The sequence below is a fragment of the Anser brachyrhynchus genome (assembly GCF_964034855.1).
Source record: "Anser brachyrhynchus genome assembly, chromosome: 3".
In the NCBI taxonomy this organism is placed as follows: Eukaryota; Metazoa; Chordata; class Aves; order Anseriformes; family Anatidae; genus Anser; species Anser brachyrhynchus.
The window spans coordinates 99,997,690-100,013,051 of record NC_137696.1 but is presented as its reverse complement, the minus strand read 5'-3'; the positions used below and the strand labels follow the sequence as shown (position 1 = coordinate 100,013,051).

At 36.4% G+C, this 15,362-nt stretch overlaps 1 protein-coding gene across 30 annotated transcripts in view; it reads right to left on the bottom strand.

Annotated features, from left to right (window-relative positions):
* The window catches only part of DST (dystonin), a 306,416-nt gene that overhangs the window by 137,395 nt on the left and 153,659 nt on the right, over positions 1–15,362 (bottom strand). For 28 of the 30 annotated variants that reach the window (XM_080584837.1, XM_080584827.1, XM_080584857.1 and 25 more), the window contains 17 exons: positions 12,583–12,676; positions 12,082–12,236; positions 10,751–11,213; positions 10,535–10,663; positions 10,252–10,329; positions 9,973–10,134; positions 9,761–9,865; positions 7,915–8,010; positions 6,486–6,611; positions 5,899–6,051; positions 5,492–5,646; positions 5,138–5,264; positions 3,822–4,005; positions 2,674–2,831; positions 2,406–2,584; positions 2,060–2,198; positions 1,099–1,292 (listed from right to left, as the gene is read on the bottom strand). In XM_080584837.1, coding sequence (XP_080440963.1) covers positions 1,099–1,292; positions 2,060–2,198; positions 2,406–2,584; positions 2,674–2,831; positions 3,822–4,005; positions 5,138–5,264; positions 5,492–5,646; positions 5,899–6,051; positions 6,486–6,611; positions 7,915–8,010; positions 9,761–9,865; positions 9,973–10,134; positions 10,252–10,329; positions 10,535–10,663; positions 10,751–11,213; positions 12,082–12,236; positions 12,583–12,676 — 2,697 coding nt within the window. Of the gene's footprint in view, positions 1–1,098; positions 1,293–2,059; positions 2,199–2,405; positions 2,585–2,673; positions 2,832–3,821; positions 4,006–5,137; positions 5,265–5,491; positions 5,647–5,898; positions 6,052–6,485; positions 6,612–7,914; positions 8,011–9,760; positions 9,866–9,972; positions 10,135–10,251; positions 10,330–10,534; positions 10,664–10,750; positions 11,214–12,081; positions 12,237–12,582; positions 12,677–12,810; positions 15,304–15,362 lie in introns of those variants that run through there. The other 2 variants (XM_080584840.1, XM_080584850.1) reach the window with 2 other exon arrangements.

The window sequence follows — 15,362 nt, the reverse complement described above, 5'->3', positions numbered from 1 at the left end:
ATAGAACTATTGTTTTATCATTTAATTTTTGTCACGCTATCAGATGATGAATCATCTGAGTTGATTTAAGGCTAGCCATTCTCCAGTCAGCTCTAAATCAGCCAGCTTTTGCCCATCTGCCTTTTAACTACTGGTGATGTTGAACAGAGCCAACTAAGTTGGTTAATTGCAACCAAATAACTTCAGTATTACATCTGAGCGGACACTCATCCCTTAGAAAAGGAGGACAAAAACGTGAAAGGGTGTTGTGTGAAACTTTACGTAAACAGCGCTGTATTTGATGCTCCTGTTCAAGTTATCTGTAATGACAAATTAAAGTAGATTTTAAAGGAAATAAATTCAGACTGTGTACTACAGACTTCCTTAACTTCTCCATACTACAAAGGAAACAACACTAAATAGATGTATGGACATCTCCTTCAAAATTATTGACAGCCGTGTTCTGTGATATCTGTAAATCTGTAAAGGCATGTGCATTTGAGTAACACTCTCCAATATAGTCACAACAATAAAATTGAGAGGCTTAAATTAGAGCAACATTGCAATTGCGTAAGGAGACTTCATGAAACCAGTTGCACACCAAAAGAAAATACTGGCACTTCTCCAGAAGTTTTTAATCTGGTAGCTATTGCAACAAAATTATCACAGAAGTCAATGGAAGCTAAGGGCTTCCAGACTTAGCGCTTAAGTCATTAAAAGCAAGCAAACATGAAGCCAGTCATAACTGATCAATCAGCTCATGAGTTTTGCCTGTCAGAACAAATTATGTGGAGAAACAGATGGCATTTCCATAGGACAGCAAGCCATGTCTGTAGGCTTTTTTTGGAAAGTAAAAGGACAGTTTCTCTCTACTGTGTCTCAGTAAGTTGTTAGAAATAAAACAAAGTTTCTCTATTTTGTTAATCTTTTGGTGTTCAACAGGCAGAGACAATCCCTGTGGAAACGACAGACAACAGTGTCAGCAGCACAGAAAAGATAAGAATCCCTGATCTTAGTGCATTTAGCAAATAGCTCATTAACATTCATTCTTGATTATTTTTCCTCAGAAACAAGAACATCAAAAAACACGAACAGATTATAAGAAAAAGTTATACAAACCTATTCTCAATTTGAGAATGAATATTTTGCCACCTCTCGGCTAACTGATCAACTTTTTCTTTATGCCAGTCGAAGTCAAGATCACGTTCCTTGTGCATTTTAAACATCTGATCACTGATCATCTTTGCCTTCTGCAGCTCATCCTCCAAGGCATGGAATACTTCTCTTTTCTCATCTACTTCAGATCTCCATTGCTAGTGTATGATAAATTAAATATTTTAAATAATTCCTAAATTATGACACTACTTATAAATGAATATTTTACATAAGCAATTATTTCTGGTTGCTCAAACACTAGAATGGCACCAAAATGAGTTTGAAGCAACTAATTAGCCGTGAACTGCAAAATAGTTCTGAATAACAGCATCCCCCACAACACAAGCACCAAAACACAGCCAGCAAATCAACATCTTTATCTGATAAACTACAGCTTTCACAAAATTAGGTAGGTGCCAATCGCTAACAAAAAAGCATTACTTATCATTTGAGATATTGAAATAAGCTGTATGCAGAGTATTAAAAATGCTGAACTTCAGTTTTAGCCTTTCTGAAAGATAAATGCCAAACCTCCTAAGAAATCCCAGTTAGTATACCACAGCAGTAAGAGGAATCATACTGTGGACATGTTTATATAAGAATATGTTTATGTTACCTTAAGCATGCATTACCTTTGCAGAGACAGAAAAATAAGTCTTATTGAAGCATTAACAATTGGCATTCTTCGAAGTTCGGAAACTGCAAAGCATTACCTAACTGCAATTATACACATGCAAACTATCCAATTCTCAATGTTTCAAAGTCTGTTTTTGTTGAGGTATCAGTCCTAATGCAGACTTTCCTCCAAACACATATGCCAACTTTTGATAAACCATACAGTAAAGCATAACCAGAACAAATGTTACAAGATGGATCATTTCCCGTTTATTTTTTTTTATTTGTCCAGGCACCTGTAGACTCTTACCTTTAATGTACCCATAAGATTTTCAATATTATTTTTGTCAGCAGTTACTGCCTCTTCTTCACACAGCTTAGTTTCATAAAGTTTCACTAATGATTCTGCTCCTTGGGTGTTCTTCAACACCAAATTTACAGTTTTTAATCTGAAAAACAGTAATCTCCTGTTAACTGAACAAGCAATAAAAATACTCAACACACTTGTGTTTTTCAGTCTTTTCATGTCACAGATACCCCTTTATACAGTGCTAAAATATTGTTAACTCCTCTTACTTGATCATTATTATTCATACTAATATTTTTAATTTATAGTAAACTACAGTGTGTATGATGGGAGATGGCCTATTACATACTTATCTATGTAAATGGAAGACATAGAATAGACTTGGTTCATATTCTGAATAACAATATTTAGTTCAGAGCGCAGAGTAGGAACTGAAGGTGAACCAGCAGCTTGACTGAAAAACTCTTCGCATTTATCTGTGATGCCTCCCAAGTCATCTTTCAGTCTATCCAACTCCTTCTTCAGTTTCTGTAAAAATGAACAGTGATTGACAGTGTTTTTATACTATATCAATCTGATGTGTACTCTAGGTAAAAGAGCCTTTCCCAAAGGCTTACCTCTTGCTCTGAAATCCTAAACACACTTTCATGTAGGTCATCCCTTTCCATTGGGGTTCGGATCTGTCGGATTAACCGCTCCTCACAGCTCTCCAGCCGAAGTCTGATATTTCTGACTTCTGAGATGTACAGGTTGTAAATAGACTCTTCCTGCTCCTCTGTTGAAAGAAACAAAGAACATTTTAGCAAACAAAGCCATTGTGACACTTTAACCATGTCTTCTCACAGAAGACTTTATAGAGTCACCATTCGACAGGTCTTTTCAGGAATGACTGAAATCCCATCAATTTCCATATTTTTTACTACAAAACAAATTTTAGGAACCTTTAAATTTTAACTATCATTAGATCACCTCCTCACACTTTGAAAATTAGCATTTATCATCAATTGTCCATCCCAGACACAGGCATCATCCCTTATGCAGACACTGCTAAATTCAGTAGCTGAATCTTTCAGCCAGATGATGTCAGGCATGATTCTCTAGGAAATCTCAAGGGATTTTTTTTTTTGTAATTCTCCTTCAGAGGCACAAGGCAACACATCTTTCCTTAAGTATAGTGAACTATGCTAATGCAGTAATCAGCTTTGCACTACTGTATTCCTGTAAGTGATTAGCTACTTGACAGTATCAGAACAGTTATTTTAAGCTTTTTGTGCTTGTTGTATTTAAAAACAGAGTTAAGAGAACTGTAACTACAGGTATTCTGTGGAGCTACAAAAAAATCTAGGACACTTCTCTTGCATTAACAGTGTTAAAAAATTTAATATTGTTATGAACTCAACAAAGTACTGAAGCTGAATTCAAACATTCAGAAACAGCAAGGAAACACTTACTAAACAGTAATCTGTAGTGTACAGAAAAATTTGGGGGAGGGCTAATTTTTTTCTACCACTTTGTATATTAACAATATTTTTACATAGATTAATACATGCAAGCTTAAAAAAAAGGCTTTGATTTTTCATACAATATAATTGTGCAAAATGTTAAAATGACAGTTCTTTATCCATTCAGAGGAACTATAACATTAACCATATCAATATGATAAAACAGTAATTCACTAGAGCTTGAATTTATACAGAGAATATGTATTGAGAATTACAATCTCTCTTGCGAGGGCAGCTTTCTACTTTTCTCAGCAAAGTTTTACCTCTTTCTGCAGATTTCAGAAGCTCTTGATAGTATTGCTTGCAAATATTAACTTCCCTTTCCAGTTGTGCTGTATCAGAGCTTGTAAAGATTTTGGACTCCTGGCTGTCTTCCACAAAATCATCAAAGCGGGACTGCAAATTGCTTAGAACCTGCTGATGTTCACCTGGCAGCATTGTTTTTATCTGCAACAGATCATAAACCCAAGGTGCAGTCAGCAATGATGCAACACTCATGCAGTTACCTCTAACACTTTTTATTAAAAAACAGTACTAACCAATTACTAAGATGGCAAAGTCAAAGAATTGAGGTTCTGAAAGCTTGCTGTTCCTGGACTGGGGTTCACTTGACAGGTATCAGAGTAACACCAGATAGATTATATTCAAAATAAAATCCTTCTCCAACTTTAACACCAGTAATGGGCTGTGTTAAGCCAACCCCACATCAGACACCATTTCTCCATCTCCATCTATGCCTTGTAGCAACAAACAGGCACCCAGCAAGAGTCACAGGAGGAGGAACGTTTCAGTATTATCTCAGATTCCTTCTTTCCAGTAACAACAGTGGGAAATTAGGACTTAATATGTCATTTTGGGTATTACAAAAAATTTTTGCAACCGTTTGAAGCCAGAGATACTCTGATGCTGTATAATAAACTCCTATACTAAATATCATTATGCTGTACATCCAACACTGGATAATTCAGTGATCTCATACATTGTTTTAGCTAGACAGAATAGTATTTTGATCTCTATCTCTATTTTATTTCTGACAAATTTATCCTAATTATCTACTTAACTTTTCAAATTACAGACACATGAGAAGAGGAATCAGCATTCATCTGCCTTCAGCTTGAAAAACTAAATGTAACTTTCACAGTCGTCCAACTGTTAGTAAGAAGTTGCAGCATAAGGAAATAATGGGGAGTTTCACTAACATTAACCTTAGCCTAGAGAAGCTAACCTCCCCAGACATCTTCAAGATAAATCCAAGCCAAAATTCAAATTTAGTCACTGTTCAACTGCTTTCAAGAGATCCTGTCTCTCTGCTGACAACAAGAGACTAGAGAGATTAGCCCAAAAAGAGTACTGGTAGTTTCCATGATACAATCTCTCTGCTCTTTCCCCATGTACATCTGTGTAAGTTGCTCAGATAAAGGCAGAATATTGCACAGTGGTGCACTGCCAGCTATTTCCAGAAAATGAGGATAACTGCAAAATGATTAATTATGCACTACCTCTGTGAAGTGTAGCCTACGCCTCTTAGCCTTACTTCCTAGGAAGTGGCTAGGAGGCCCTTGCTAGACATAGTACATACCGAGGCAACATTGCCAGCTCGAACGGCTTCAATTTCATTTGTAAGGTAATGCCAGGAAACCACACTCTTCATGTTTACATGTGACTCGTGCCAAAGGGCCAGTACATTCTGAAATTGCTGTTCAATCCTGAAACATAAAAAGAATCCAATTTAAGATAAGAGAATGCTGTTTTACATTGCAGTAATGTATGAAAAAGGAAAAAAAATACATTTTAACCTGAGTTCCATATTAATGAATTTAAAAAAAAAATCTGCTTCCTTGTCTCTAACCCAAAGGAAATGTTTTTCTGTGTAAGAAAACAAAAATATTTATATAAAAAACGTATTTTAAAGCTGTTTTTGTTTTATCCCTACCTGTTGGCTGTATCTATTGCTTCTTTGTTTGGTGGAGGAACTGTAAAGCATACAGATGGAACCATGGCCTCATTACCACTTGGGCTAATGACTTTCCATTTAGCACGATGGGAGTTGTTTGCTAAAACACACTCATCATCCTTGTAAATAGTTATCTAGTATTAACAGAAAAGCAGAATAATTTAATGAGCTAAGCATTACAAAATAGTTGTACAAAGCTCTTTTGTAAATGGTGTCACCAAATAAGCAACAGAACAACAAAAACAATGTTCAACACAAGGATTTGCTCTTGTTTACTAGGGTGGAAGACATTTAGAGCCCAGCATTCTCCAGGAACATGGTAATTAATGAAACTTCAGCTGAATTCTCACGTCTGTAATTGATTTGAGGAAATTCAAGTTTCTAACCTCAATTTGTCTATAGTCACAGATGGCTTTAATTGGGATGGATGTTTTCAGTATACAGTCAGGGTTCCTTGGCTTCAGCTGAATTATTGCCTTTGCTCTCCCTACAAGGCCTGCTACTGTGCTCTTATACTGCAAGAGTTGTTCCTTTTCTTCCTAAAACAGTAAAGAAAAGAACAAAGAACACATCATGAGAAGTGGCCAGAATACAGTTCTGCTTCTTTGATCCTGTTAAGCTTTTCTTTTTCTGACTTCTTTTACTGTGTTTCTTAAAAGTAACACATTTTACAAGAACGATTTATCCTTCTGAAGTCACTGGTTTCCCACAACATCTGCTATTGTAAAGATAAAGTAATAAATAATACTGTATTTTAAGGGTATGAAAAACAGTCATTACATGTGGACGGATAAAAATATTTAATTATAACTTCTAAAATATCTAAAAATATATATAAATTCTAAAATATCAGTCTTATTTTCTTATCTGCCTTTAAAAGACCAATTTTATAACATGGCTTTTATATCCAAGTACAATCTACACATATCTTCTTTAACTGTAGCTCACATTAACAGGATCCTTGAATTCTTACCATAGACTCCTGGACAAGGTCTTCCAGTCTATGAAGGCTGCTTGTTCTATCACAACTGTATTTTCGGTATATGGCATCTTTCAAATTCTTTAAATATTCCATGGCCTCTTTGGCATCACTGAAAAACTAGGAGGAGACGAATATCTGTGTTACTATTAAACAATCTAAAAAACATACAAATAGCTACATCATGAAGGTTTTTTGAAGCGTTATCTTCTTAAAGATCACCTTCCCTAGCAGTTTGAAGTGACCACTGTAGCACACAACAATATTCATGATCTCATGTTTGAATGTACGCTTAAGGGAGGCACATGTTGTAATGTCTTGGAACAGCAGTTGGTTTGAGTACTATCTAAATGCAAAACTGACTCAGCAGTTATTGAACCTTAGTTAATTATGGTTTCAGCTAACAGAAGAATTTCTGAATTCATTCTTGCTTCGTAATTACGAAGCATTATTCTTGGATTCATAATTACTTTCACATATAAAGAACAGATAGAGCTTATAAACTCTAAGAAACTAGCTGCAGATTTAGCAAGCACACCGGAGTGAACATTTTGGGAGGAAGGGGAAGTGAGCAACCACACTTGGCAGTTCTGCCTCAATCTAGGGCGCTGGTTAAGAATGACTGGGAAGGGAAATGTCCTGTGATAATTGGCAACTCATTCCTCAAGTCCAGAGTTCTCCTTTTCTTACTGTTACCAGTAGGAGCCCAAACCACTCAACTTTGTCTTCTTCAGCATCCATTTCCTAACTTTGGGCTGTTGTTCTTCTCAATCAAAAGACATTTAATCCCAATAGCCTTCCTATTCAACTGCAAAACGCAGAAGACACTAAGGACTGCTATTTATAATTTAAATATAAAATAGGAGTAGAAAATGTTTTTTCTACAAAACAAAAATCCTTAAATCTTCAATCCTCATGCATATTTGATGGGTAAGTAAAAGGGTGATAATCAGAAAGATGTTTTGTTGGACATGTCTGCTGTCAGGGTGCTCTCTGCTCTGTTCTTTATTAATAGTGCCCATTCCATTTCTGTTTGTGTTCTCCTGGAACAACAACCTGGAATATGTTCTGCCTTGGCCATCATTAACCTCTACATCCAGCCACAAAACCTTTATTGACTGCAGTTCTGTATGACATGGAGAGAACACGGCTTCTTTCTCAGATTCTCTGCTTGTTGTTATGGCATTGTTTAAAACCATCAGACCAGATTTCCATCTGTTCTGAACTAATGTAACTACAGGCAAGTCAATGCAGGTGTGGTAACACTGTGGGAGTACAGCTCATCATCTAATAGTTGTACATGATAAATTCCAATTCTACTACTACTGAGAGAGAGCAACTAGCATTTTCAGTCAAAATGGAACTTTTTGACTGTGGGCACAACTTAAAAACATTTCACACTTATATTGACTTATTTCCTTACCTCAAAATAGGCAGCATTTTCTCTCAAATGTTGTTCAACACAGTGACAGAGCTGAAGAATCCAGCTCCATTGTGTCTGCATTGCAGCTCTATAGGCCTTTAAGGGAGACAGATTTTACAAAAGGAAATGAATATTAAAACATAGATACATTTACAGAATTTAGACAACATAAAAGTAATGTTGCAAACACAAGCATCTAAACTTGAACGCCTTACCCAAGAAAAGCAAGCTGCAACAAAGAAAATTCCTAACAAATGTGCGAAATACCCTGCCATTACAGCATGGTCATATATCAGAAAACCTTTCCTGAGGGACTGGGGAATCACCATCCTTGGGTGCATTCAAGACTCAGCCCTGACACTGCTGTAAGCAGGGACTGGACTAGATTTCCTGAGGTTCCCCTAGCCTAAAGCAGTTTATGACTCCATTGCTCTATTTACTTGTTTGAATATCTGGACACCTGCCTCCATACAAATCAGATATTAAAGCAACACTGACTGCACAATAAAAATAATAATTCAGGACATGCTGCAATATGCAATTCTGTATACGTGTTGTAAAGATTTTCAAGAATGCAGTCCTGTTTGAATGATGCCTCCTATACTGACTGCAGTGCTGTCACTACGGATGTACTCTTCTAATATTCACCAGCAGAGGGGACTCTTGACTTGGTAAAAGCAGCTGAAAGTCTCAGTTTGGTAATTCTGTATAATTCTCAGGGAATTCAAAGATTTTCCGTTGGCTTCAATGAATCTCAAGTTGATCCATTAACGCATAATTTTTTCTGCACAGAAGGCATTAATTTAAGAATTTTTTCATGTCCTAATATAGCATTATTGCAGACATCATAACCTACATATGCATCTTCACTGTGATGGCCTAGTTTCATAACATGCAACTTTAATATATTAAGTATATTTATATTTATATACTGATTACCCATTAGTAACAGCATATACTTTTAAAGAATATAATTCTACAGATTAAATAAAAAATCATGCATTATAATAAAAGTAAACGCAGTGAGAAGGAAGAAAGGAAAAATTTTCTTTGTCTGTTTCCAGTTTACATTGATATAAACTCAATGAGGTGAAGAAACATAAAAATCCATCCTCTCTGCCTTTTTTCATTCTTATATAATAACACTGTTTTTTATTCTTTCCATTTTTACCACACACTGTCTGCATTTATTCTTTTCTTGAAAATCTGTAGGGAAAAGTATTCAACATTTTCCTGTGGAAACTTGTTATGTCCCTACAACAGCTACAATAAATTTTCTGTAAACAGTATAGAGCTTAGTTCAAACCCACAGTAATTCACATCACCTGGTCAGATTTTTAATATCCAAACACATTTCGTAACTTACTGACAAGAAGGCTATAAAACCAACCCTAAACCATATCAGGAAGCAATATATACAATAAGTGACTAGAAATGCATTACTGAAACTCCTTTCAGTCCAACAGGAGAGACACCATGTAAGGACTGTTCTGCGACCTCAGTCTACCAGTGCAGGTTGCATCAATAACTACAGAAGCTGCATGCATGCCCAGCAAGAGAAATGTCTGTACAGATACACTTCTGAAATTTTAATTTTAGACTTCAGTGGGATTTTATATAAGCAGTCCAAAACATAACCATCATTTTACAGAAATGTTTGTGCTTTTTGGAAACTGCAAGATGGAGTTAAAACAGAGACACTGAAGAGGAAATAAAGGCCCCATTATTCAGAGTTTTGTTGCTTAACTTCCTATGAGCAAGCACTTTCCTTCTTTTCCTCCAAAATCTATGGTCTATTAAATCACAAAATTGTTTTCTTGTTTGTGTGCTGTTTTTACTAACTTACCTCAATGGTTAGCCTAGCTGGGTGATTTTCAAGAAGCAATTGCTCTGCTATTTCTTGTACTGATTTAATTACTTCTTCTTTCTGATCAAGTTCTCTCATTAATTCCTTTTGCCAGACAAAAACAAAAAACAAACACAGAAACATTTTAGAAACCTGTTGAATTATTAAAGAAGACTGAATTTTTCCCTCTGGACTATACTAGTAATACATACTGCATGGTATTCCTTTTTTCTTGTTATATTGGGGTTTCTTTCACTCCAATCATACGCAACCTCTTCCTCTTCTTTTTCATTCAGCCATATCAGCTCTCTAGTAGCACGAGACACAAAATTGTGAAGAGTATCTAGATGCCTCTCCTGATTTCTTGAAGTGTTCTTTATTAAAAAGGAAAAACAAATAAGATTAGGAAAAAACAGAATTTGAAACTCATCCCTTTTCATAGATGATGTATATGGAAAAGCTGAACCTCAAAGACATATTGAGAAACTTACCAAGAGTTTTGAATATTGACTCTCCAGTTTGTGCAATTTTTCTGCATAACTGAGTTTAAGAGGGGCAGTCATTTGGATCTGTATTTGGTATATGAGGTCAAAAGACAAGAAAACAGACATGATAAGTTACTCTCAACCATTAGACCTCCTGATTTCATGATACGTCATTTAGAGATCAGAACTAAAAATAAGTAAGACTGTGAAACCCAAACACAATTCTACAGCACTTTATGGGTCATTCAGTAAGAAAGTAACTGAAGAGATAAAGAATATGGAGCTATACCTCACTCATTTTAGCTTCTTTAAGGCTGGATTCAAATTCTTCAATAGCTTTGTGGACATTTTTGTGATTTTCTAAATGGCTTTCAACACTTGGTAAATCTGAACCCCATTCTGCCCGATCAAGTTGCACCTTACCAAGAAGAAGGAAAAATTAGCCATGATCTATAAGCAGTAAATATAACAATTAGAAGCAGACCATTTCTACGAAGATTGTTACCTGCATTTCTTCCACCCAGTTCAATAGGTCCTGGACAAATTTCATGTTCACCTCTTCTTCTGTTAAATTCTGATCCACAAAAGCTGATTTCATAAGAGGTTTTCTGATTTGCATCAGTTTGAGTGTTTGAAGAGTCCCACTGTCTACTCCTGTCACATAGCTTTGGATTAACCGTGGTGGGATGCCAGGTGTGTAAGCAGGAGTGATGGCTGGTGTCAACCTGGAAGTAAGACCTGACGAGAGGCCAGATGTCAAGCTGGAAGAAGTCAAAGAAGGTGTTAAACCTTGGGTCATTGCAGCATTTAATTCAGGGGTTAGATTTGTTGTAAATCCTGAGTTTAAGCTTTCAGTTATTCCTGATATCATCAGCTTTGTCTGCTCTGTTGTCAGTGCATGTCCCTTGCTGTACACGGAAGAACATTCGGTACGTATGGCCATCAGCTCATCACGAAGTTTTGCAACCCTATTAAAATAAAAGAAAAAATTTAAATAAAAGAGAATGATTTCATTGAATGCTTATTATAGCTTCATCACGCTGAACTGAACAGCAATATGAATTCACATGATCTCCTATACTTCAGTTGTACTTAAATATTTATAAATAAGCATTTGTATCAGAAAGTATAGACTATGTCAGCTTTGACTTCTATGAATACAGATAGTAGGTGCAGAAGTCAGGTAATGACACAAAAAATCAGCATGGTATGGGCATTAGGGCGTACCATACACAATACCAGGGAACAATCACCCGAGCAAAAATTATACAAGATACTACATGTTGTGGTAGATAAAATTACTTGCAGTTTGCTGCTAAATAGCTGCTATGTACTTGATCTTACCCCGTCCAGAATGAATCCTGACAAACTTTAGAGCTACTTCTTCATAAAACTGAATTATGCTGCTTAAACGTATCTTTCTCCTAAGACTGTACACACTGACACACGTAAGCTAATGCTACCCCTCTTACTACCTGCTAAGATACCTACAGCTATCATGAGAAATCTCACCTCCATTTTTAAAGCCAAAGTTAGTGAATTCTAAAACCATTTTGTCTGCAATAAAACCAGCTAACATCTTTACACTCAGATAGCAGGAAACTTTAACATTTAAGTCGTGGTGTTTTTGTGAATTACTTCATTTTCACAGATGATCACAAACAGTTCCTCATCTTCAACAAAGTTTGTGGGCGATGTAACCACCTGGAACCTTTATTTGGGTACCAAGTGACAGACCGAAGCTTATCCACAGACATGAAGATTTGAAAATTATGTCCATAATGGGTATCCATATTTGGGAGATTTATTTATTGATACAAATGTATTGTAAAGTACCTCTGCACGAGCTGGTCTGCCTGATAGTATTTTCCATCAATAAGAATTTGGGCATCAATCACTTGCTGGCGGAGAAGGTTCTCAGATTCAAGAAGATACCCAGCTATCTCTGCTTCATGTTGGAACTGAAGCCCTGACTCTAATCGCTTGGTGTCCTGAATGAACAAAAGAAAGCTGTTAAGCCCTGCAGCTAGACCAAAGAGAAATAAGCTGTAAGAAACATATTTTTTTAAAACTTTTTTTCTATACTTAAAACAACTGTAAAGAACTTTATCTAACTACCAAGAAAAAATTTAACAGAACTCACTCTAGGTAATTTTGGTATTTTCTTGCAGGAATGATAAACTGATTGTAACAGTACAGCAAAAACAGAAGTATCAGTTATTAAGTATGCACTTAAAAATCCTAAAGATTTTTATTTATTTATTTATTTATTTGAAGTAGCCATCCCATTACAGCAAGTTCATGAACACAGACAAGTAAAATCACTGACTGACTTACAGACTGCAGAGCATTCCGGGCAAGTATCAGTTTGTCCTCACAGCTCCGGCTGTCCCGCTGAATTCTGTTTGCAATCTGCTGCAGCATTTCCAACCTAGGTGATGCCAGGGAATTTTGGAAAAATAAGTATTAATGCTATTTATATTTACTATACATATATGACTTCAAAACAAACAAAGAATAACAAAAACCAGCAACCACAGAGCACAGATATATATGCCAAGTTACCTGTTTCCTTCTAAGGTGGCATTACCAAAGCTTATACAAGATTTAATCAATGTGGGACCACAATTAACAGAAAGAAAATTCTCATTAGAGTCAACGCTGGTTCGAGCACTAGTACTGTTGCTAAACAGCGAATCGCTGCTATGATAGCTGTAACTAGTGCTGTTCATTTTCACATCCAGACCACAGTCCTTCTGGCTGTTTACATTTGCTGAAAAATGGAAAAAATAAAACTCCTACAAAATGTACAGCTTCTAGGGATGAAATTTCACTACTGGCTTTTGAAACACCTAGCACTCCTTCTTTAAATAGGCTTCAGTAATGCATATTCAAAACCCAGTAATTAATATTCTGCCAGCTCTTCAAAGTATTTTACCTGGGGCTATGTATGCTGCCTCACTTTTGGCTTCCCTAACCTTGCATTAAAGCTTTGCAAGTACAGACTAGGCAGTAACACTAGGGCGTCTCTAGGAAACAGATGCACCAAATATTTTATTTAAGTGTCACAAAATGTCTATAAGCCAAATAAGAATTTAAAGAAGTCTTTAAAGTGTTTCTCAGACTCTTGAATGAAAAGTTTGAAGAAGGAACAAAGTCAGAACTCCACGCTCCACTGCATGGTGTAGAAACTTCAGGCTGGGCTGATTCCTTTTGTTTCAAATGGAACTGCACAATAAAACTGCAGGAATATCACAGTTAATCAGCTCTTACCAAGTTAATTTTAGACACCTGTACACCATCCAACCCACCATCATTACTCCACTGTCCAAGTATGCATGTTTACTAACTGCCCTGTTCCACTAATCCATCCTCCTGCAAATTTCCCTTTAACTTCTTCCATACTCAGAGCTAATTGCTTCTTACTGTTTTGACCACAAAACAAATAAGAAAACTCTGATCACTGCCCTTAAGTTTATATTTTAACTTGGATTTGAGGGTTTGGGTAATTTCTTCAGTAATTCACCTCCTGCTTTTAGCACCTCCTAAAAAGCTCACCCACAACATAGATGACTGTGTTCAAGCAGAAGAGCATGGCAAAGGCACAGACACACCCCTGTGGCAATTTCAAACCCTGCTAGTTTTGCAAACTGGAACTCAGTCTGGCACTCTCCCCACTGACATCGTATTAACTTCGATCCCACCCACCAGTCTGGCCACATGCTGTTTGTCTCTGTTGATACTTTTGGATGTATTCACCAGACATGGAGGTAAAGTTTTAGTGGCTCTCCAAATTTCTTTATTAGCTAAGGTCACATTTTTGCTTGACTATCACTTTACAATCTGTCATTTTTAAGTGTGTTCACCAATCCTGAAATATGGGAAGGAGTTTATGCGCATTTATATTTATCTGTGTTCCATCTATCTGACTAGTAAATAAATAAACTAATGTCATTTATATACTCTCCCAACTAAAATAATCCAGCTTTCTGCAATTATGAATAGAATTCCTTTTGGTGAAGGCAGGCACTAACTTTGCATTGGCATGTTAGAACAGATTAGCCTACAAGATCTAGCAGGCCGTATTTCCACCACTGCTTTCCAGTGTTCTGATCCACACGGTGGGGATAACTTTGAATTCCTCTATAGGAATCTCTTTCATAGCAGTTACCACAGGGATACTGTAAATCAGTACCCCCCATTGAATCTGCTATTTCAGTCATGCTCCTGCTTTTGTAAGGAAGACACATATTTTGTGAGCATGATCCGTATCTAATCAACTCCAACTGTCTTTGAGATCTCTTCTTAAAATCTGTCTTTCTGAGGACTTACTACACAGTGGTCTCGATTCTTCACACCTAACTACAGGTGCCCAAACCCTATTATCACTCGAACGTCAGTGCCAGATTTCTCTATAACGTGATTTAGATCTTAGGTGTCTCCTTTGGATGCTTAAATTTAAGCAGAATGAACACAGAGCCAGGTAGGAGCCCAAAGAATCATTTAATTTAGGGTTAAATAAAATGATTTTTTGAATTAATGAATGGTAGCCTCTGTTTCTGCCACAGAACTCAAAAGAGGTACCATTAAAAAGCAGAAATGCTCTAAGGCTGCATTAAGATTTTAAACATGCTTGGTACGTTATTAATGATGTACAAAACAGCGTCACACATTCCTCTGCCATGGAAGACTACTATGCACTTTGCATGTCTGAACACTTTGTGTGTTTTTGAGTACAATCAGTGCAAGTGAATTACACATTTTATGTAAAGAATGAGGGTGTTGCTTATATGAAATAGAGTCCAAGCGAGACAATGAAGTGGTATCAACCTGGCCCTGACCATTTGTACAAAGAGGACAGTATATTTGTGATTAAGTGCTTTGACGATCTGAGGCACATGTACTATTTATTCACTACGACCTTCTGAGATCATCCAAGTATATCTGGACCCGCTTCTACAAAACACATAGAGAAGTTCAGGCTTGAACAAAATCAGAATTACTCAACAGGAATAGAAATAGAAAAATAACATGGATATTACAATGGAATAAAACATTCATGATTTTCAATACAGGGTAAAATAACAGAAGATATATTAACCAATCCTGTCAGATGT